This window comes from Suillus plorans (assembly GCF_016647745.1).
Source record: "Suillus plorans strain S12 chromosome Unknown HD556scaffold_43, whole genome shotgun sequence".
Taxonomy (NCBI): Eukaryota; Fungi; Basidiomycota; class Agaricomycetes; order Boletales; family Suillaceae; genus Suillus; species Suillus plorans.
In genome coordinates, this window is record NW_024537427.1 from 135,379 (window position 1) to 156,553 (window position 21,175).

General features: G+C 48.5%; 11 protein-coding genes across 11 annotated transcripts; 6 read left to right on the forward strand and 5 right to left on the reverse strand.

Annotated features, from left to right (window-relative positions):
- Window positions 1–903: 903 nt before the first annotated feature.
- On the forward strand, window positions 904–2,484 carry HD556DRAFT_1309950 (uncharacterized protein; the record flags this gene model as incomplete). The annotated part of the gene is made up of 6 exons (XM_041300348.1): window positions 904–929; window positions 988–1,106; window positions 1,730–1,860; window positions 1,914–2,057; window positions 2,109–2,282; window positions 2,338–2,484. 6 exons carry the CDS (start codon window positions 904–906, stop codon window positions 2,482–2,484), a joined length of 741 nt encoding a protein of 246 aa, XP_041158211.1.
- A 154-nt stretch (window positions 2,485–2,638) lies between these two features.
- On the reverse strand, window positions 2,639–2,969 carry HD556DRAFT_1432960 (DNA directed RNA polymerase; the record flags this gene model as incomplete). Its single annotated transcript, XM_041305175.1, has 3 exons — window positions 2,639–2,661; window positions 2,723–2,815; window positions 2,879–2,969. The coding sequence occupies 3 exons, from the start codon at window positions 2,967–2,969 to the stop codon at window positions 2,639–2,641; spliced, it is 207 nt and encodes a 68-aa protein (XP_041158212.1).
- A 361-nt stretch (window positions 2,970–3,330) lies between these two features.
- Window positions 3,331–4,532, forward strand: HD556DRAFT_650780 (uncharacterized protein). The gene is made up of 3 exons (XM_041311184.1): window positions 3,331–3,838; window positions 3,888–3,956; window positions 4,012–4,532. Exons 1-3 carry the CDS (start codon window positions 3,605–3,607, stop codon window positions 4,249–4,251), a joined length of 543 nt encoding a protein of 180 aa, XP_041158213.1. The 5' UTR covers window positions 3,331–3,604; the 3' UTR covers window positions 4,252–4,532.
- Window positions 4,533–4,579: 47 nt separating this feature from the next.
- HD556DRAFT_1432961 (uncharacterized protein) lies at window positions 4,580–7,392 on the reverse strand (the record flags this gene model as incomplete). The annotated part of the gene is made up of 8 exons (XM_041305176.1): window positions 4,580–4,717; window positions 4,783–5,061; window positions 5,120–5,325; window positions 5,391–5,713; window positions 6,238–6,713; window positions 6,762–7,110; window positions 7,166–7,242; window positions 7,303–7,392. 8 exons carry the CDS (start codon window positions 7,390–7,392, stop codon window positions 4,580–4,582), a joined length of 1,938 nt encoding a protein of 645 aa, XP_041158214.1.
- A 431-nt stretch (window positions 7,393–7,823) lies between these two features.
- HD556DRAFT_1386075 (glycosyl hydrolase catalytic core-domain-containing protein) lies at window positions 7,824–9,585 on the forward strand. Its single transcript, XM_041303393.1, has 6 exons — window positions 7,824–8,463; window positions 8,513–8,653; window positions 8,707–8,881; window positions 8,938–9,054; window positions 9,106–9,214; window positions 9,265–9,585. Exons 1-6 carry the CDS (start codon window positions 7,976–7,978, stop codon window positions 9,357–9,359), a joined length of 1,125 nt encoding a protein of 374 aa, XP_041158215.1. The 5' UTR covers window positions 7,824–7,975; the 3' UTR covers window positions 9,360–9,585.
- Window positions 9,586–9,882: 297 nt separating this feature from the next.
- On the forward strand, window positions 9,883–11,222 carry HD556DRAFT_1386083 (uncharacterized protein). Its single transcript, XM_041303394.1, has 5 exons — window positions 9,883–10,097; window positions 10,154–10,330; window positions 10,415–10,491; window positions 10,560–10,684; window positions 10,797–11,222. Exons 1-5 carry the CDS (start codon window positions 9,939–9,941, stop codon window positions 11,102–11,104), a joined length of 846 nt encoding a protein of 281 aa, XP_041158216.1. The 5' UTR covers window positions 9,883–9,938; the 3' UTR covers window positions 11,105–11,222.
- Window positions 11,223–11,435: 213 nt separating this feature from the next.
- On the reverse strand, window positions 11,436–12,401 carry HD556DRAFT_651674 (uncharacterized protein). The gene is made up of 6 exons (XM_041311185.1): window positions 12,178–12,401; window positions 11,994–12,122; window positions 11,891–11,938; window positions 11,766–11,840; window positions 11,587–11,706; window positions 11,436–11,526 (listed from the first exon to the last, which is right to left on the reverse strand). The coding sequence occupies exons 1-6, from the start codon at window positions 12,271–12,273 to the stop codon at window positions 11,452–11,454; spliced, it is 543 nt and encodes a 180-aa protein (XP_041158217.1). The 5' UTR covers window positions 12,274–12,401; the 3' UTR covers window positions 11,436–11,451.
- A 1,069-nt stretch (window positions 12,402–13,470) lies between these two features.
- HD556DRAFT_1386088 (ribosomal protein L11, RNA binding domain-containing protein) lies at window positions 13,471–14,026 on the reverse strand. Its single transcript, XM_041303395.1, has one exon. The coding sequence runs from the start codon at window positions 13,826–13,828 to the stop codon at window positions 13,499–13,501; it is 330 nt and encodes a 109-aa protein (XP_041158218.1). The 5' UTR covers window positions 13,829–14,026; the 3' UTR covers window positions 13,471–13,498.
- A 1,020-nt stretch (window positions 14,027–15,046) lies between these two features.
- Window positions 15,047–16,350, reverse strand: HD556DRAFT_1240626 (uncharacterized protein; the record flags this gene model as incomplete). The annotated part of the gene is made up of 5 exons (XM_041298133.1): window positions 15,047–15,172; window positions 15,226–15,405; window positions 15,476–15,877; window positions 15,925–16,057; window positions 16,109–16,350. 5 exons carry the CDS (start codon window positions 16,348–16,350, stop codon window positions 15,047–15,049), a joined length of 1,083 nt encoding a protein of 360 aa, XP_041158219.1.
- A 2,679-nt stretch (window positions 16,351–19,029) lies between these two features.
- Window positions 19,030–20,257, forward strand: HD556DRAFT_1240903 (uncharacterized protein; the record flags this gene model as incomplete). Its single annotated transcript, XM_041298151.1, has 4 exons — window positions 19,030–19,419; window positions 19,474–19,839; window positions 19,891–20,094; window positions 20,153–20,257. 4 exons carry the CDS (start codon window positions 19,030–19,032, stop codon window positions 20,255–20,257), a joined length of 1,065 nt encoding a protein of 354 aa, XP_041158220.1.
- A 101-nt stretch (window positions 20,258–20,358) lies between these two features.
- On the forward strand, window positions 20,359–21,175 carry HD556DRAFT_651692 (uncharacterized protein). Its single transcript, XM_041311186.1, has 4 exons — window positions 20,359–20,530; window positions 20,597–20,667; window positions 20,718–20,758; window positions 20,819–21,175. Exons 1-4 carry the CDS (start codon window positions 20,459–20,461, stop codon window positions 21,046–21,048), a joined length of 414 nt encoding a protein of 137 aa, XP_041158221.1. The 5' UTR covers window positions 20,359–20,458; the 3' UTR covers window positions 21,049–21,175.

Below are 21,175 nucleotides of genomic sequence, written 5' to 3' on the forward strand. Positions count from 1 at the left end.
AGCCGAGCCGGTTGACAAATCATCCGTGTCAGTCTTTGTCCGGCGCCCGGCCGCCACTGCATGTGAATCATGGATCACGCTCAGGCTGGTTTAAAAGTATGACTTCAGGCGTTCCGAGGCGCCAACAACCTCCATTCGGAGCCGCATATCTTGTGCGCTTGATCTCTCTCGTTCTCGAACATCAGCATACTTAGCATTCTGTCATCCGCTCTTTCTGCCTTTGGCTCTCATACTAGTATGCACTATGGTCTCCTTGCTGCGTTTTGTGTCGAGCAACGCCAGGTGTGAAACATGTGAGTGGTTCTATGACAACTTGAAATGCATCCAACTGAGTCGTCGGCTCGGCGAAAATCTCCCGTTATTGATAAAACTGATAGTTCCCAGTTTTCTCAGCCTTGTAATGGGCCCTGAGGCAGTCCCCACCAACACCCGTTCAGAAACGTTCTATGGACAGATGCGATACATATACGGGGACATCTAGGAATGTATTTCGAATATGTCCTTCAAATCGAGCAGCATCTGTCGCGGACTCGAGCTCTTATTTGGCTCAGGTGCAAGCTCTTCCCCCCTTAAAACACGCTATTCCCACCTAGTCGGCATCAGAACCTTATGCATTGACATAACAATTGGCTAACATTTACACAGCTCCGACGAAATGGGGGTTTAATTTCAGCAAGTTCCGCATTTGCTGGCCTGTAACGTTCTTCTCTTATCGTCATCATACAGGGTGTTGCTCACTGAATCGCCATGTTCTCATGATGACCCTTAACGTTGACATCATAGCGTCGCCATATTTCATCCGCAAGAAAACATCCGAGCCTCCTGTATCATGTCTTATCGCCTCTCGGGCCGTTTGGCCTTCAGAGCCAAAACACACAGGACCGTCCCTATACTAACAGCTAAATGTACTTGGTCAAGTTCAGATTAATGTGAGTACAAACCCACCATCTGCCTGTTTACCCTGACTGATGCGATTGTTCGTCGCAGGGTGTACGAAATCCCTTCGGCTGCTGGTCCTGCTTGTATCTATGAAATTCGAATTGACGTGACACGTGTTTTGCAGGGTGTCGATCTCGGTGATCATCCTTCAGATTCGTTCTCACTTGGTACGTGGCATTTCTCTTGGTTCGACCAACTCGGCGACTCTTTTATTCGCGTCCGCGCGCCACACGTCAAAAATCTGGCTCCAACTAGCTGAGGGAGTCTCCTCGGGGTGGAGCGTCGGTGATGTGATAATGCATGACCCTGCCGCTCGTCGTGGTGCTCGATATCGCGTATTGAGTAAATGTTGAATCCTGAGTAATGTCGATAGGCACCTGAAATTGAAAAATGTTTTGAGCTGCCACTTGGCTGCCACCGCGAGTGTCGAGGTTGAGCAAAAAATTGCAGTTGGCGTATTAATATGTACTTACATTACACGCCTTCAGGAACATTACCTCACGTTTAGCAATCGCTTATCGTCTCCATGGCTCATTGTCGCTCGCCTACGCGTAGTCGATGGCTTGCTCTTATTTGGGATGCGACATAGTACTGATAATAGATCAGTGACCTCAGCTCCCAACCGTGTATTCGGTCGGATCAACAGTTTCTCCGCGCAAACGCAAAGCGAGATTCATTACTGCAGTCATTTAATCCCTTCTTGGCCTTCAAAACTTATCATCATGTAAACCGCTCTCGCGACTTGGATTAGCATTTCTTTCTTTCAAAGTGCCCTGCAAAATATCCACAGCTAGTATGGCTGTCGAAACCGACATGGTCTTCCGTTTTGTTAATTCTACCGACACCAACGGCGATATGCGGACGTTTCGAGTGTATCAAGTGATAGGAACAGCAGCACACGAGGAATTGGAACTATACAAGGTACGCCCAACTCATTCCTCTACCAAGATTCACGAGTTTGACTGCCCTTGCAGTTCTCACATTCAATGACTGGTTCTTCTGGTGGAACCACAGCTTATCAGCGGAAAAATATGAACAGTTTGATCTTTGAGACCGTTGGACAGATCAGTTGGAGTTCAAACATTATTGCCTCCGCCGTGTATTTTGGTTTAGAGGAGGTGAGATTTGTGATGCTGATGACCCCGACGCCAGTCTGATTTGGTTACCAGGTTTCTGTCAAAGATCTCCGCAAGGTCAAAAATGCGACCAGCCAGTGGAGTATTTTGCCCGAGTTCATATCCCCATTACTGATTCATTTCATGGAACTTAGTTCACGCAGATTTAAATCCGGTGTCGGTGCCGCATATAAGTGGAAGATATCAGAAAACAGGACTGACTTATATGTACGTATCACCGAGGTTGGAACATGCGTCTCCTAACGCTCCCCTACCAAAACAGTGTATCGATTCACAAGACAAATACATTGCATCGTGGTCAAACCACGAGAGGATACTAAGGGTGACCCCACGCGCCAGCGCGATGTTAGATCGGCTGGTGGTAACTTGTTTCCTGAATGTGTGGTTCAAGCGACTTGGGCGGTGGTAACGAGGTCGTCAAACGTCAGGTGTCTATCCTTATACTGTATAGTAATCAAACTTAATCGTAACGTCTGTAATCTGTGTTTACTGTTCTAGTACACTGAAATAGCTCCATCGCTACTCACCTCTGATAATCGTTTTGCAACCGGGAAACCTGAATGTCACCGGGCTTCAAACTGAACCACTATTGGACGAAAAGGTCAACAGTTGCTTGGTTTCTTGTTTCAAGAGCAACAGACACGCACTCCGCTTTGTTCGTTTCTTGTACATGATACGGTGACCACACTCGCGACAACGTATGGGTTCCCTAGACTTTATTTCATTTTTGGCGCCACAATCTTTTTCAAGCTTTTGATTAGATTGTTTGTAAAGTTATGCTTGCAGGCAGTCATGATGAGTACCTGCGCAAATATATTCCATATCCTGCCGCGGTGGAGGTATGAAGCTACCACCACCTCCAGCATTCGTAGTTTGTTGTCCTGGCTGGTTCATGACGGACGAGAACGAAAAAAGCTTGGTAGCGGAAACGCGTGACTATCGCGTGATGTGATCATTACACACGTGAGTCACGTTACGAGCGCGCAGTTACTCGGCGATTGATCATGGCGTTCGCCGACGGTTGCGAATGCGATAAAGAGAATCTAGTTTGAAGTTTTTCAGGTTTGGTTGACCATGTGCATGACTGATGGAAACAGTTGGTTGCAGCGTGGAGACTGTCACCCTGTAATTAAGTTGGTTCGAAGTTCCGCGCAGCCTGGTAATTGTTATACTTGTGCACTGCTCGGCCTATTAAGAATTGTTCAAAGCTTGTGAACAAGTTCTTGTTAAAAAGAACAATGAAAATTCGTCTAGTATAATGTATGCTATGATTAAAGCAGTGTGTCTAGAATTATTAAAACTCAATCACCTTGCCGACGGGGCTGGAACCCTATTGATAGTGCAAACCTTCAAGAAAATAAAGTCACAAGTGGAACTCCAGAGTTTCGTAGGTGGCGACCGTCCTTCCTGACAACCGTGGGCGGTATCCATGGGGTCAAAACATCCTTATAACCATGCTCATCTTACTTATATCGCCCATCGAAGACAGTTCTCCCGACATTGCATAGTACCACGTCTGAGATCGTCTTATGACCGCTCTCCCTTCTTTCATTCAACTCATGGCTTCTCTAGGCATAGATGATGCTGAGCCAGAAACCCCAAGTATAATCAAGACTCGAGATCGTTCTTCTTCATGTTCTTCCTGCTCTTCATTGGGCAGTTCTGATGGTTGGAGCCCCATCCGTTGTGCCCGTGACATTGACTTGGATAGGCGTTCACGTCGAGTCAGAGCAGTAAGATATTCGCCGTATATTTCAGCTAGTGTGCGTTGCTTTGCTTCACCGATCTGTCCGTTGTCTCATTGTCACCAAGTCTACTGCCAGACAAAGCAGTGCTGTGTCGTTGACACCCAGTCAGAGTGACCAAGAAGATTCTAGTAGGGTAAGAGCATCGACTTCTTCTTCTCAACCCACTTTTTCCTTACCAGAAAGCATAGTCTTCATCACCAAATCCTCCATCTCCTCGGCACACACGACGTCCTGCACCGCTTCATTTATCCAACAGAGAAAGACCATCCATCACCCCAATTTCCTCATATGTTCGCCGCAAGACACCGCAAAACTCGCCTGTCGTCCTTACTTTCGCTCAACGGGAGTACGTCGAGAGACCCGAAATTATCACTCCACCATCGTTGATGCCGATGTCATTGCCCACCATTCCCCCAGTCCCTCGCTAGTTTCTGTTTGAACCAAACAACGGACTTCATTTCCACTTCTATTCCGCGGCCTGATGATGTTACAGCTTGTTCACGATGTAGTTGCCGTGTATCCCAAGGAAGGACTTATGGACCTTTTAATTCTCTCTCTTATACACGCATACATATCTCTCCTTTGCATTTCGTCTCACTTCCCTCGTTTCCTTCTCATACTTGTCATAACCTCGCTCTTTGCTTGTGAAATTTTCGCACTCACAATTGTACTACACATTGATCTTCGTAGGTTTAGATCAATCATATGATTGACGTTGTACGATACGAAGGGAACAATCTTCCCTACAGTAGACATCTAGTCGTGATCATCTTCTTCAAGTCCAGGGCAATTCTGTTCCAAATCAATAGCATCCTCATACTGCGTCCCGCACCAAAAACAGTATGAGTATTTCTCCCGCAGATAATCGAGAAGGAGCTTTAAGCGGTCCCGCGGCTGCATCAGATTTAGAGTCAGGGGTACGCATTAAAGAATAAGGATTTTATGAAAACTATACTCACGCCCAATCGTAAAAAGTAAATCGCTTCCTCGATGACTTCTTGCGGGAATTGTTCCACTGTTGTGGGTGTTTTGCTGTCGTCGGCATCTTCATCTTCATCCAATGAAGTAACCGGTAACAGGGCATCAGCTGCCATTTGGGCGCGTAGACGTGTCGCATGGGAGGCGTCCCCTGAGGCGGAGCGTAACGGTGATATATGCAGTGTATGGGTTGATAGCGTGTCCATAAGACCCTCTGGGATAGACTCGGGATCGTTAGGATCCAAACAGAGGACGTTGAACTATCGCACAGATCAGTGAATCTAGTATCCCCGCATACATATCTAAATAAAAACGCACCGTGATGCCTGCCTTCTCGTCAAGTGTGAGGCACGTCTGTCGTGCAGGGGAAAGGCGTCCTTCTGCTCGCCGTTCTTCGTATTCGCGGCGGGCGCGGTCTCGGAAACTTTCGTGACCGGCAGCTTCTGCCATCTTTGCCATCTTTGCGAGGCGATCTGCGGCACTGGGTGAGCGGGCACGCTTCCCTAGACCAATACCTTTCTTCCCTGCAATGATAAGCTATCAAGTCAGTTATTTTCCTTCCAAATGCAGGTTTTCGGTGCGGACATGCCTTGCCATTCATTGAGGGGTAATGGTTCAACCTTGTGTCGAGGTTTTCCTTTCAAATCCTCTCCAAGATCCGCAGATTCTGACTGAGCCCTAGATGTACCTTGCTCAGACTGGTCCTCGGACAGACTAGGACCAGGTAAGGGAACTGTGTTCTTTGGAGGGCTGTCCTCGGTCTTTCCCAATGATTGCCCGACTTTGAACCCCATTTTCATCATGATGCCCAGTGCCTTGCTCCCACCTGCGGCCATCTCTTCCTCCTGTGCGCGCTCGAACAGGCTCTTGCTCAGCCCCTCTTCCCTGGACTCTTGCTCCCTCTGCCGCCGACTCTTCATTCGGTTCTGCTCATTCTTGACTTGAGACTGCTTCAAAGCCTCTCGGCGTTTCTGAGCATACGTTTTCGGCACAGGCTCGGCTGCAGCCTGGACAAGAAACTTGTCCGAGAGGTAATCATCCTCGTCGGCCATGGATCGACTTCATAAATTAGGGTGAACTTGGCCGTTGACAAACATGCCACAATCACTTACGCACACACGTTTATTTTGAGCATATGGGGATCATTCAATGACCACAGCCATGTAAAAAAAATCGTAGGCTTAGTAGACATCGCAAAAATTGACTGCAGCTGCTAGCGAGTCTACAAAGTCCGATGAAAGAAGGACACCAAACCACCAGAATGAAAGCACGACTCGACTAGTAAACATACGCGAAAAACCATAGCGCGAGCGAGATGAACAACACTAAGTGAGGATGAACTTGCACCGGAAATTGAACATGCGTTAAGTTAAGGTAAAGTCAACGGGATATGGGACCAGAGTCATGTATGTGTATGGTGCGATCAGGCGGTGTACTCAGCTTCCTCTGCTGGTTCTTGACGGGCAGAGTTGACAGCAATCTTGACAGCGATAGGACGGCCGCCAACTTCCTTGCCTTGGACAGCCTCGATCGCCTTCGCCTGTTCCTCCTCGGTGCCAACATCGACAAAGCCGTAACCTTTACTCCTCCTGGGCGTTCCCCACCGGCGACGAACGACGCGGGCGGAAACGACATTGATACCAGCTTCGGTAAAGAGCGTGGAGAGGGCATCGTCGTCTACGCTGAAGCCAAGGTTGGCGACAAACAGGGTGGTCTTGGAAGGCTCGCCAATGGGATCTTCACCGGCAGCGCGGGATGGGCGATAAGCCCTGGGCCTCCGAGTCCTAACGCGAGGCTTCCTGGGGGGAGGCGTGGCAGCGTCAGGGGCACCCTCTGCGGCAGGGTCCTCGTAGCCAGCCTCCTCGTGTACAATTTCGTATTCCGGAGGAGTAGCGCCACGGCGGGACTTGCGCTGCAAGCGAAATGAATTTTGACGAATCATCGCGTGTAAATTACATACGTTGCTCTTTTTCTTTTTTCTTTTGGGCTTAGCTGCCTCGTCAGTGCCCGAAGCAGCAGTGGGGGGAGCGGCATCCTCCGCCTTGACTTCGCCATTTGCCTCAGCATCGGTGACTTCACCAGGAACGGCCTTGGCACCGCGCCTGTTGGGTCTCCTCTTGGCCCTTTTTTCCTTCTTTTCTTTGTCCTTTTGATCGGCTGGCTTGGCAATCTCGACGATGACCTTGCGGCCGTCGAGCTCCTTCAGATTGAGGAAGTCAACGGCTCTTTGAGCGGCCTCTGCGCTGGACATTGCGACAAAGCCATAACCTGCGGATCTGGGACCTCGCAGGATGACCTGAGCAGTGATACTGTAAAGCGAAGAGAAGTTAGATATTGGGAACTAAAAGCTGTGTCAAAACCTACATGTCGCTCTGTACGGGGGCAAAGAAAGTCTTGAGCCCTTCATCCGTGGTAGAGTACGCAAGATTGCCAGCGAAGACCTAAGTTATTATAGGAAAGTGAGGATTTTTGAAGAAGAGATAAAAAAAGGATATAGATACTTTGAATGGGGGAGCTTCTTCGGTGACATACTCTTGCGCAGCCGGAGGCACGCCATTCTCTGTAACCTGGGCGGCTTGGGCGTCGGACATTTTTGAGGGATTAGACGATTGGGATGAAGGATGAACGCAGTGATGAACTATGTGATGAACCGGTTTCAAAAGTTGACAGTTGAAGAAAAAGAAACCGTTTGAGCGATTTTAGACGCTGCCCTTTTTAAATCATTACAAACACGTTCAATATGATTTATGACGCTAACTGCCTCATGTTTTAGCCTTGAGGTACTATTCGGACCAAGATTTTACATAATATATGCTACTAGTGCTTTGCGTATTTACGATCTTGTTTTCTAATCTTCCTATGATCGACCTCATCGTCCAATACGACGAGCTACTCGTATCCGCATCACTACGACGGTGATCACAATAGTTAATGAATGTCATGGCAATTGGATGTTTGCCGTGCGATTGCTTACATAATTCAATCGATAAAATGTGTGGTCTTTTCCGTTCCTTGCCTTCTCTTGTTCATTCATTCAACGTCGAGCTTACGGCTCAGCCTCACTCATTTAAGACCACACTCTCTCAATTTCCGTGACCGTACTGTTATATATAAACTATCCGTCTTAAAGACGATTCCCTCAGTCTGCCACCTCAGACAGCAACCAGAAAAAAAATGGCCGCTCTCAAATTATTCAATCTCCTTGCCCTAACTTCAGTCGTTCTTCTTGCACTCGTGTCTGGTCCTACGTCTGCCAATGCCTTGACTACAGATCGTTCCCATGTCGCTCGTTACGCTCGTGATCACGAAGCCGTAGCAGCAGCAAAGAGGAAGCGTGACACTGCAGGCTCTGCTTCTGGTCAATGCAAGCCTAAGCCAACAACTGCCCCTGCGTCAAGTAGTGGTGACAGCGCTCCCGCTTCGTCTTGGTCTTCGTCATATTCAGTCAGTGCTTACACGCCTGCACCCTCGAGCACGGGTTCTACCTACGTCACTCCAACTCCTACCCCTACTCCCACTCCTACTCCCGCCTCCACTCCTGCCTCCACTCCCACTCCCACTACTTCCACGACCACTTCAGGTGGTAAGAAGTGGGGTTTGGGCTGGGCTAACGGTGATGCCAGCTACCTATCCACTTTCGCCGCCCGTCCCAATGTTGGCTTGTACGTACTTTTAAATATCCTTTGGTCATTTTCTCTAATCACAAAATAGCCTCTACACTTGGAGCCCTTACTTGCCCACTGACCTCTATGGCCTCGAAGGGATTCCCATGCTGTGGGGTTACGATCAGATTTCCGACTTTCAAAGCTTGGTTGTCCCCGGTTACGCCAAATATGTCCTTGGCATGAACGAGTGTGTCTCATAGGTCTATTTTTGACACTGATTTTGACAGTTGTGATTTTCAGGCCCAACGAACCCAGTCAGTCCAATATGAGCCCCGCGGATGGTGCTGCGCTCTGGCAGCAATATATCAATCCGTTGCAAAACTCGGGTTACTACCTCGTCTCCCCTGCTTGCACCAATGATCAGGCTGGTCTTGACTGGATGGCTAGCTTCTTCCAAGCCTGCTCTGGTTGCCACGTTTGTCTAAATTCGTCATATTTTTATCCGTTTCCTGATTTTTTTTGTGTGATTAGGTTGATGCTATCGCCTTCCACTTCTACGGGACTAATGCTCAAGATTTCATCAGCTATGCCACCCAGCTGCACACCACGTACAACTTGCCCATCTGGGTTACCGAGTTTGCTGATCAGGTAAATAGTTCCCAACTAGATCCAGTCTCGTTAGTTAACATGTCCCTGAAGAGTTTCAGTGGCGGTGCACAGGCCAGCCAGGATGAAGTGTATGCTTTTGCTAGCACTGTCGCTAACTTTGTCGACAGCACTTCGTGGTTCGAAGTTGCCTTCCCCTTCGGTACGACCGATATTCATTTACGTGCCACATTTGCTGATTTCTCACGCCAGGTGTTATGAGCGACCTTCAAGGAGTCAACACCGCCAACTCTCTCCTCTCCAGCGATGACACGCCCACTTCTCTTGCTTACGACTACTTTGGCTAAGGAATTTTAGTTCTGGTCATGAATTATACATAGCCCGCGGGATTCAGGCTTTGTGGCCCTATCGGCTTCATCATATTGATACCATGCCACTGTTGGATTGGATTCACTTATCATTTATCTCACTGTTACCCTTTATATCTGGTCACGTAGTGTACTGGTTTCTCATGTCGCTTGGTCGACTAGAAAAGTTGTGCTTTTGTTGAACAATGCAGACTTTATTCTTGAAGTCCGGGGGAGAATGTTCTGTGAAAGGAAATAGCGATCAATTTTAGTTTCACTCTCATGAGTGAGTGACACACGTGTTTTCAACGACGGGATCCCGTATAAGGGTCGGTAAAACTTTCCCAGGGGTCAACTTCTCGGAGCCACCTTCTTTCTTTGGTAATACAAGTGACCGAATTTTCCTATTATGGAGAAACGGTCGGGGAAGCGGAGTTTTAAAAACGGTCGACCGCTGTTTGCCATGACGAAGCTGCTCGTATACGGCGTGCCGTAAAAGGATCAGCAGGTCGGACTTGCAAGTCCGACCTCGCGTATATAGTCCTTGTATTGCCCGAGCAATGAGATCCCAGAAGAGACATGGTCAAACATTTACCGCCTGCAGTTAAGCATCTTTTGACTCTCCGTAACCCGGAAGCTTGGCCAAGCCCCTCTCTTGGAAAACTTCATAACGTGTTCAACCGTACCCTGAACGAGGCGAAACAACGAAACGCTGAAAACGGATGGCTCGTCCTCTCGGTACGTATGCCTCTTGCGAAATTGCTCTTCTAGCCCCATTCAAGCGGAGATAACAGACATGCACACTCCTTACCACTAACAGACCGTCTTCTGTTGGCCACTTGTATCGGTTCGTTACCAGGAGTGATCCAAACTCGCTCGAATCGCGAAAGAGCCTTACGGAGGTCGTGTACAAGGCTGCCCTCATGCGGGAAGCCGCACTAAAGAGCGTCATCTTCGTTGGTGTACCTCGAGTGAGTGCACTTATATGAAGTTCAGAAGCTTGATGGCCTCGGATACCTGCGCCGCCGAGGTCAGGTGACTTAACGTAATCTCAGACGATTCTCTCCTTGACGGGGCTAAAGGACGCACTCGAAGAAGACGTCTTCGCCGCGTTACGGAAAAACTCTATCAGGTATGTGGTGTCCGAACACGAGGCAGTGTCCAGCCTCATATCTTTTTTTTTCTGCAAATTTTCTTCAGGGAAGCAACTCCGCAGACCATCGAGGCGACTGTCGCACGGGGTCAAACACTGTGGAATTCGATTTACCAGCCTCATGCGGTGAAGCTGTATAATAAATTGGGGGACCTTCATCCTGATTTCATCAGTACGTTCTTTATTCCCATTACCCCATGGTCTTATCAATCCCGGTGTAATGGCGCCCTCGAGTTTTATGTTTCTGCACATACTACACATACGAGCCTGATCCACTTTTACAGAGTTTATCATTCAGGCATACGGTACGGTCCTGTCTCCCTTGCCACGAGGGGACTTGGAGCAAGGAAACCTCACCCGCGCTCTTGGATCGGTGGTCGGCATTGCTACTCTCCGAGCCGAGGGCAGAGTCGGACCTCAGCTAATCAGCCACGTTTTCGGTCTTCTTAAGGCTCGCAACGAGGAGAACTTGAATGACGAAGACAAGTATCTATCAAGCGATGAAGGCACCGAATGGGTTGTACGTACAATAGATGAGATTGTCGACGCCGTTACATCAGAAGAAGCGTCCTTGGCAAAGGGGAAATTGTAGATAATACGAATCATACGATACAGCGTCATTTAGACTCAGATCGTATGAAATCAAATGACGGTCTGATTATGGCGGCTTAGCGCAATGATTGTGGGCGATTGGTAGCACAATGAGGTATACTTGCATCGTGCACTCACACGTGAGTGCCGGAAACGCGTGTTATCGATCATCGGAAGATGTCAATGTCGCTGTTGATGCTGCACCCCCGGCTCGTTCGGAAGGAAATTTTCTCTCGTATGAAATGTATAGCATTACATGTATGGAAGAGTTCAACAATGATACGTACAAAGGGAATATGGGCCAATTTACAGTGTGAATAAGATTGCTAACATGCGTTAAAAATGACATCAAAGACCAAATGCCTGACAAAATCGGTATAGCATGGCAGTCACCGTGACCGTGTCCATGATTGGGGGATGCATCTGGAATCGGGGAAAATAAAATTGACTCTTCGCGTAGCGAGTGGGGTAACAAGTACTCACGATGGTAGCTGCCCCAGCGTTTCGCAGAAAGTGGAGTTCACCATAGACATCCCCAATTTGATACCGTGTTGGTCGTGTGGGGCGGAAGACTGCAACGATATTTCCAGCGGAATCTTCCAGCTGCGGAAGTAATAGTCAGCTTTAAGTTTGCTTCCGGAGGACAAGATGTAAGTACTCACTACGACATCAGCAGAACCGGGGGTTTGCCGCCAGCGGTATGTTAGACCATCGGGTGCGTTGAATATGCGTGCGCCCTATGGACAGTGTAAGCGATATCGCAATCAAACCATTTGATGTAACTGACCGGGAAGCGTGGATCCGGGCGAACCAAGTCGGCCATCGGTACTGTATTCTGAGGAACGCGGTCAGAACAATGGGATCCAAGGACGCCACGAGTTTTACTGTACCTTACCGATCACTGCACGACCGAGGCCACCATTCGATGCCCATTCCAATTTTGCGACGCGGTCTTCCTTGTTAGCCCGTACCGCTCGCCAGAGGGTAGTAGTACTCTGCCCACTAGGGGCCACTACAGTCTAGGGATGTCGATCAGGGTCCAATTTGGCCTATAAATGTTGCGGAGCTGCATACCGCAAAACGATAGACAACACCCCAGGCGTTAAAGAGTTGGCTCTCTCGCGGATCCTGACTGGTCCACGAAAGTACTTCGTTTGATGGTGCTGCCATAGCTTAAAGAAAGGAAGAGCGCTGTCGAAGTTTGCGGGAGTGGGTATTGGTTTTTGTGGGGAGTCCGACGATGAAAACCTTGTCTTTTTATATTGTGGAATAGTTTGATAACATCCGCATACCCCTCTTGTTTTTCACCTGATCGCGAATATTCATTGACAACGTGGACTTGTGACAGATAAAGATGAGGACACAACAAACGTGTAGACGAGGAAGCGTGGTGTCGTTATGTGGTCTGGAGACTTGTCTGTGGAGCAATGGTCCGATGCAGCAACTCAGGTCGAGGCCGACATGATCGAGGAACACGCGTTCAACACACAAGCGCTGATTCCTCTGGGACAAGTAGATTGGCGTCGAGGTCATTCGGCATGACACATACGACCTTCTATCTCACAAGAGCACAATGTTCGTTTATACACTGAGTTACCGAGGGATCAGCAAACAGTCTGGCATGAGAAGGTCGCCGAGAATACTCATAAAACGCACTAATCAAAGAGAGAAATAAGAGGACGAGGAGATCTTCACCAGCTTACATGCGGTAAGGAAGCCTCTCCAAATGGCAGGTCAGATACATGACATTGGCGGTAGAACTAGACCTGAGAACGTGTTCTATGAATGCGGGATAGATGCGGTTAAACCTGACCGAGGCGTGTCAACAGCATGGCGGGAAATCCCATAAGCAGGACAAAGGTACTAGTGATAAGCCCATGACCTCTGCTAAACGCTGCGACAAAAATACCGCCTATGCTTGAGGATGAAGGGGGTGGAGGAAGTTCAAAAATAAAGTTTCATGAATTCTGAATTAGGCAACCTGGCCTGGAGTTAAGGGAGCGCTCGCTAGAAGACAACCTCGGTTTACGAAGACCGGAGAGTCCTTGTTCAAATGAAGAGAGAGAAGCGTAATTTAAGGTGAATGAACTCAACCTTACTCAAGTTCCTCCTCGTTGCATCAGGCGCTTCCCTTTCCATCTCTTCATTACACGATGTAGATTAGTGTGCATCTAGTTCTTTGACTTTGGAGTGCGTCCGATCATGGCCTATCATACATATATCGACTGGGGATGCGGTGGCGACCCCGTGTTCTCAGTTCTCGATGAGAGATCGCATGTCTTGATTCAGATTGATAAGGTGCGGCACGCACGAGTCGAATCTCGATCGTAAGCCCATCGGGAGAATAATGCAACACCATTTGCGTACCTTTTCTGCGAATATCTGTGACAGGAGGTCACGGCACAACCTGTAAACCCAAACTTTTCGCTGTGCCAACAACAGTACTTGCGATCGACTCGAGCTTCAAGTGCTTGAGGTGCGCATCCTTGGCTTTAATTTTTGCGACTTCATACACGTGTTTGAGACTAATTGTTCCGGTGACTTCATGGCCAGGTCGACCTGTTCCCTTTTCTATCCCCGCAGTTTTTTTCAAGAGGTAGGTCGTTGGTGGTGTTTTGGTGATAAACGAGAAAGTACGGTCAGGCTCGACGGTGATTAAAGTAGGAGTTGGGACCCCAGGTTCAATATGGGCAGTTCGCGCATTGAACTCCTTGCAGAAATCCATAGATTTTACGCCACGCGCACCAAGCGCTGGACCGACGGGTGGTGTAGGTGCAGCCTTGCCCGCAGGAATCAGAATGCGCTAGAATAGTTTTATTACTCAAGCGAAAAACGTTGCAGAGAAGTACTTGCCACCAGTTGATCTTTCGCTTTCAGAGCCTTGGACATTGACGCGTTGGAAGGAGAGAAGAATTGGATATTGTCCGAATTTGGTTGAGCCAAACAGTCGCAATTACAACTGCACGTTGTCACGCGTTATCTACAGCGACTGCGAGGTGTGGTCATCGTTTTCTAAACCCACAAGTCGACGCACGGTCATTCGGTAATCTACTCATGGATCCCCATGACCCTAGGTCTTCTGGAAGCTCAAAGAATATCTGATGATTTTAGATGCAGTGTCCTTCTTACGACGTACTACATGTCTTCTGACCTAGGAGGACCTGCCAACTTCCAGTGCATCTAAGATTAATACCTTACCAAGGGGGCAATCTACCACCATTTTGGAGACGTACAACATCTAATGTTGGAATACTCACATCAACCCTCGGCAAATGAATCTACTCTCAACCTGCCGTTACAGCCTCCTTGCGGCAGGCAATGGTGAGGTCAACGTTCTTTAATGACTTAATTCTTCTATACCAGGCTCCCTCATTCTCGAGCCGATCAATGCTTTTTTGTGCCGAAAGAGCTTGCAATATACTGCTGGATCATCGGTTGTCCACATGCGGTCTCCGCTGGTTCGATATCTGGCATCATCCTCTTCATACTCCTTCAGTAAGCGAGTACAGTCATTATCGCTCGGATCAAGTGGAAACGATGCATCACTAACCCCATATATGTTATGGGTCAGAAGGTAAACGCATGCGCAAATTCACGCACGGATGGACCATTGGCGAGGTGGGCTGAGCACGGCTACCTTCCCGTCTCTTTGCTCTGACGGTGGTGGCGTGTCAGAAGTTAGCGCCAAACGATCGTATGCACCAGATCCTTCCGTTATTACATTTCGAGTTAGGTTTGTTCCATTTGACCTATCGTTTCTCGAGGTTTATCACATGCGAAGCGTTGATCACCTCCGTCCTATTCGCAGATTCAAGATCTGTACTGTATACGGTTGGCAAAAACATTGGTAATGGAATAAACATGCGTAGTTTGCCAGGTTGATTTCTGTAAGGTATCAATATGATTGCGCCTCAGGGTGACGAAGAGGACGGAGCGACAGTGGTTAACTACGCAAGAAGTCATTTAAAAATGTCACCGCATCGCCACCAAAAGTGACAACGCGGGAATCTGCAACCACTGTATGCACCACCGACTGAGTAAGTTGGCTTTGTCTCTTCGTCACAATGTTCTTTGTATGTCGGAGTAAGAAAAAATTGCCATTCGATAACAAAATGAGTGTACCTTGACATTACGGAAGTCCCAAAGGACAACAGTGCCGTCGTGATGACCACGCGCAAAAAAGGTATGGTGGATGCCGCCTTTCGTGTATGATTGCTCAAATTTTGCGTTAGTATTGCGATATCCAAATGTGCAACATGGAGCTTTGTCGAAGCCACCCATCCTGCGGTCGAACATCACCATCTGATGATCGAGATGTCGGACCTGCAAAGCCTATCAAAGTCCAATTCTACAAATTAAGGGAGCATCTCACCTCCAGCAGCGTCAAGTGTGGTATTTGGGGGTGAACATGTATCTGGTTGACATAGTTGGAGAACTGGGCTGGGCTAGGCGTGTGGGATCGGGTAAGGTCCGTAACATATAGTTTTTTCGTATCAGAGGACACGAGGGAGTTGTCGTCGTGGCGATAAGCCATCGCAGAGACGCCAGAATCTAGAAATGCACCAATCTTGGTGACAGTCGGCTCTTCTAGAGATTGCACATCGGCGCTCCACTTGAAAATTCGTCGGTCATGGCCACCTGTAAAAAATTCAACGGAACCAGCTGTCGCATTCATTGCGGCGAGGCACCTTACACCCTCCCCGGAAGATTTTGACATCCGAGGAGGGCTGACATGCGGCAAAGCTTTCGAATCAATTCTTCGGGGAGCTTCCGTCTAACGAAATATGAATGTCTCGTAACACGTAAATGCAACACACGCACTGTAACAGGTAGAAATGTAACCTGACTTGGCCCGCTATTGAAGCCAAGAACGACAATATCACCTACGACACACGCATCTTCCACATGTTGTTGAACTCCCGGGTTAGGTAGAGAGTTCAGAGTGAGACGGAATCTGATAGTCGAAGTGAAGATGTGAATGGGTGGTGACGACATCGGAACTCACTGATCCTGACGATTGATGAACTGGGCGTCTGCCCGCATGCTTATCGCAACCAATGGTAGGTTGTCAGAAGCCGGAATCAACAACCTCCTAGAGCGCCCATACGGAGTCTTCGGCAGCGGCACTCGTTTAAGCGCCGGCAGTCTAACGACTTCCTGATCTGCACTTGATTCCGACGACAGTGAACTCGCCCGTTGCGATCGTCGCGATCGCAGTGAAACAGTGCTTCCATGTCTGTCCTCCATCGATGTCGTAATGTCAGAAGTGTGATTATTATTATTTCGTTTACCAGGTTGGGATGATACAGCTGCAGTACTTCGTTGAATGGTGGACCTCTGTCCTCGCAATACACCGACTGTTCGCGTAAAAGGGGTTCTGACTTCAGTTCTCGACGACGAGGCCCCTGCAACCTTGCCGACGTCCGCAGGCTCATCGAATCTGTCATCATCAGAGCTAGGAGCCACGGAAGAGCTTCGCATATTACACCACAAATCCCCGCACAATTCGGCCATTGCTTGGTCTCGGCGCGAAGAAACCGCTCTTGACCTCGATGAGCTTCGAGTGTGAAGTTCACGTGAACTTTCCTCCGGGTGCTCGTTTTTTGCCACCTCATTGCCTCCAGCAAGTTTGCAGGAGATGATTTCGATCTCGGGAGATTCTGCGGTATGGCTATTATATGTAAGTCATCATGGAATCCATCGAGTTGTGCAAGTGCATCCTACCTCGGATCCGTATCACGCCGCACCGCGTCGACAGGTCCAGATGCTGAAGTTTGCAATTGAGGCAAGAGTCCATCGGGTAATGGTTGAGAAGTAGACAGCTCCGAACTTAGACTCGGTCCCGCTTCATGGCTAACCTCGATACGAGGGTCCAAGACCCTATCAGCTCTGTCAACTCGGTAGTTAATTGTGTCTGAAGAATATATACCAATGTATCACGATTCCGTCGTCCCTTTCGTACGAACCCAAGGTCAGCGCTCCGACGCGTAGTATAATCAGTGTAAACTCACAGAACGAGCGGCAAGCCAACGACCCTTCGGCCTTGGGTGAAGAGGAGATGCTCCCTTTCGCGGATCATTGTTTCAAAGTCTTTATGACTGAAAGCGGAAACTCTAGTGCCTGGAGCATATTTTATTGCCTCCACTCCGTAGGTCGCTGTGAGTGGGAGGGGATGAGCGTAGGGCACACCCCCCTCTGAATTATCGCGCTCATATTTGTGACGTTTCACGGGTCCATGTATTATTGGAGAGCTTGATCTTTTGAAAGTAGAACCTGAAGATAAGGCCATGCGGGAAGAAAGCTGAAATGTTTAGAGAGTATAATTGATTCCGCTTCAGCCAAATTAAATAAGTAAACAAGTATACATAACGGCGCCAAGTTGCGCCTCAACTCCTTGACACCACGACAGTGATACGTAGTCCACATGGATCTACGTCGTTGTCATCCCCAATTGGCATACCTTAATATTTTGGTGAGCGCATCTGCTTGGCCTCGTTCTTCGAGTTCAGCCAACCGACATGCTCACCGCGACAAAAAGTGTCGCAGAGTGGGTGCACGTGTCAGTCGGTGAACGGATGAAAATTGATTAAATTGAAAATATCGAGCCGTGGAAAAATAATTGCACAGCTTTACGCGGTGATAGGAATTTTCGAGAGCCCTATGGGGATATGAAATCTATCCACTCACCCTAGTTGAAAACAATCACCGTTTCCGAACCAGCTGGTCCCTGTGCATGAGACCAGATGGAAGATCGACAACCCAATGAAGTCCGTTTAGATCGCAAGGGAAAGTCCACTGTACCCGCTATCACAGTTACTCGTCGTGGAGGACATCGTGGATCCTTCAGAGGCTTTGATTCTACTCGAGGTCGTCCGCCATATCGCACATTCAATCAAAGGAATTTCACCCCTCACTCTACCCTGTCTCCTCCGTGGGATCATTCAAATAAATTTTCCTCAGCCTCTTCTTCATCCAACACACCGGGTCGTTCGCTCGATCATGTTAAACAGGAGCCTTTGGGCCATTTAGAACAGTCGGACTTGCGTCAGCCCAAGCGAATCAAGGTCAATTCTCAGCAATTTTCCTCAAGGGTGTCTCAAGGCTCAGAGAGGCACTTCCAGAGACGAGGATTGCCCTATACCACCATTCCTTTACCTTCACAATACCCAAAAGTCATCCTTGGTGATCATGAAGCGCAGGCTGTTTTCTTCCCTTACAAAGCAGTGCACAACGATCGTTCTGTGCCCGGAAAAATGAGTCAAGGTGAATAACAAAATATCCAAAATGACAGTTATTAATACACGGGCTTTTGGTTCCTTTGTGTAACAGCCGTGCAACGTGATTTGCCTAGCGGTAGGGCGCATACTGTTCGAAATGAGCCCCAGTGTGATAAAAGTGCGAATAGCACTCAGGAGGTTGCAATGGTGACTTACCTGTACTTCGATCGTGATTAACTCCCTTACTGAATCGTAGGCAAAGGGCTGTGCTTCTGTATATGGCGAGGAGACCTCCAAAGTCAGTCCTATCGTGGGTGCAAGCAGCTCAACTCGAAGACTGCCACAGCTAGCGAAATATTCTACGCCCGCGTCATTGGAGGTAGTTCCAGGCTCCTACTCAACACACGCAGCAATACCTCAAATAAAGGGTTCCGCCATACCAGGCAAGCAGAGAGCTTTTCCATCTCGAGTTGTATCTCCTCCAGAAGAGATCATCGACCTTACTGTTGATCCTCCGGATACACATGTGATTGTTCCCCCTCCCACACTGACACGTTTCTTCCGCTCTGGAGTTCTAAAGATAAATTCAGTATCTTCTAATGCACCCTCCCCAATGGATGTCACATCTGCGGCGGAACCGATTGTTATACCCGACAGTGATTCCGATGATATTGTTCCACTGAGGGATCTTATCAGCACAGATGGCAGCATGGTTGCGAAGTCTCTAAAAGAACCAGCTCAAGTATTCTCCGAGACGTTCGTCAACGGCCCGAACAAGATTTCTTCCTCAGATCCTGCTTTGGTGCTCAGCACTAGGCCTGGCCCTTCTCGTCTTCTTCTCGACGCCCACGATAAGCCGCGCCGCATACTCAACGCACACTGGAATTCGTCTCTTGTAACCGTATCTATGCGCGGTTTCGTCGAGAGCCTGGGTATGCCTAACCTGGTGCTCCAGCATAACTTACGTAGGCCAACTGCCCCAACTCAAGAGTCCGTTGATGACGCGTGTATACTTCACGCGGGTGATACGTCAGTCGTCGTTCTGGCCCATGCACGTGAAGAGAAACAAATCTCGTACTTGACATTTCAAACCTCCAGGGTAAGCATCTGCGGGTGTTCATTATCACCGTTTAAATCTATCTAAATTCGTAAGGGAACAAATTTTCGCGTTGTCAATCGTCCTTGGAATAGGACCAAGAAGGGAGGGGCGAGTGTTGTGTCGACAATGTTGCAACCACTTATGTTTACCAGTGGAGGTCATGATCATGCCGTTCATATTTGGAAAATTTCCCCTGATTTTATGGGCGTCTCCTCGACACTTTTGGCAATTAAGCACACATCTGTGATCCAGTCCCTTCTTCCCATTCGTGACACTAGTCACAAACTCATATCCGCTGGTGCGGATTGCAGTGTCCATTTATGGGACCTATCTCCGGAACGTGTTGTACATACATTCAAGACATCCAATTCTCCGTATCACGCACATAAGACGGAGTCACCTTTCTGCACCTTACTTGAGGTGCGCATGGCAATTCATTGTCGTATGATTTTATTTCTAACGTGACTACAGGTTGGCCATCGAGATCTGCAATTCGAGCTTCGTGATCATCGTATGGTTCCGGAGCATCCTGCTGAACGCTTTGGCTTTTTCACGACCGAGTTGCATGGTCGTTTCATCAAAGGAGATACTTGGTCTCACTTTTTCGCCTCGGGAAGCCGCAATGGTAGTGTGCGTCTCTGGGACTTGCGCAATGTTCGGGAGCAACTTGCATCCGTATGTTGGTTTCACCTTATCGTACAGGTTTCGTTCATTCAACTTCGATTCACCGAAGGTCTCGTGTTTCAGCAATGACCAGGTGGTGCAGGTATTGAAGACGGAGTCTGACCTGTTGGCTTTTTCAAAACGCGGTGATGTGATAACATTGAATCACAAATAAAATGATGAAGTGCGGCACGCTCTAGCCTTCGCAGCTCCAGTGATTATTACATTAATTAGTCCCTCTAATTGTCTATGGTCATATTTTTGTATACAGAGCATGGGTATTGGAACGATAGGCTTGTAGTACCACGTGAACATATCATTCACCAGCAATCTCACAAGCACCGGGCCCTCGTTTCGTTCCGACATACTCCGAACAATGGCAAATCGTTCCCAGTCACAGCGGGAAGTCGATGCAGCATATACCGTACAAGCGAGGGCCGCGACGAAGGTGCGAATGGCAATAGTTCCGCGTGCTATTCGTTAAGTCGTAGGCTGAAGCCAAGATATTGAACAGGGAGCAGCCCGAGCAGGAGCTTTCGGCGTTGGAGTCGTCACGTTTGCCCATTATGCGTGGCCACTCTTCCGGTGCGAGTGACGACGGATGGCTGCACAGTAACTCACACCTCGTATGAAAGACGACAGACACTACCGTTCAAAGCATTTCTGGTCTCCGGATGTGAGTGTGCCAAGAATCTTCGCTTCAGGCAACTACTAGTGTACCACTGACTCCTTGCAGTCACCATGGCCGGTCTGGTGATTGGGGCAGATAACGCCCTTTTAAGTCACGAGGCAGAAAGGCGGCAGTCTGAACATGCTATTCGCCGTGAAGCCAGGATAGACCTTGCTCGCCGAGGACTCGTCGGCACGGAAACTGAGATTGCCAAGTGGCGAGCAGAAAGGACTCGACAGATGGAAGAACGAACAGACAATGGAAATCTTCCTGACACCTCTGTTCAGACTGGTTGAGAGTTCGATGATCATCAATACGAGATGTAGAGGAAGCGCGGATTGAAGGCACTACATAGATTTACGACGTGCGACAGAGACTTTCTGAAGAATATCGAACTTGAAGCTTGAGGCTTAGTAAAGTGGG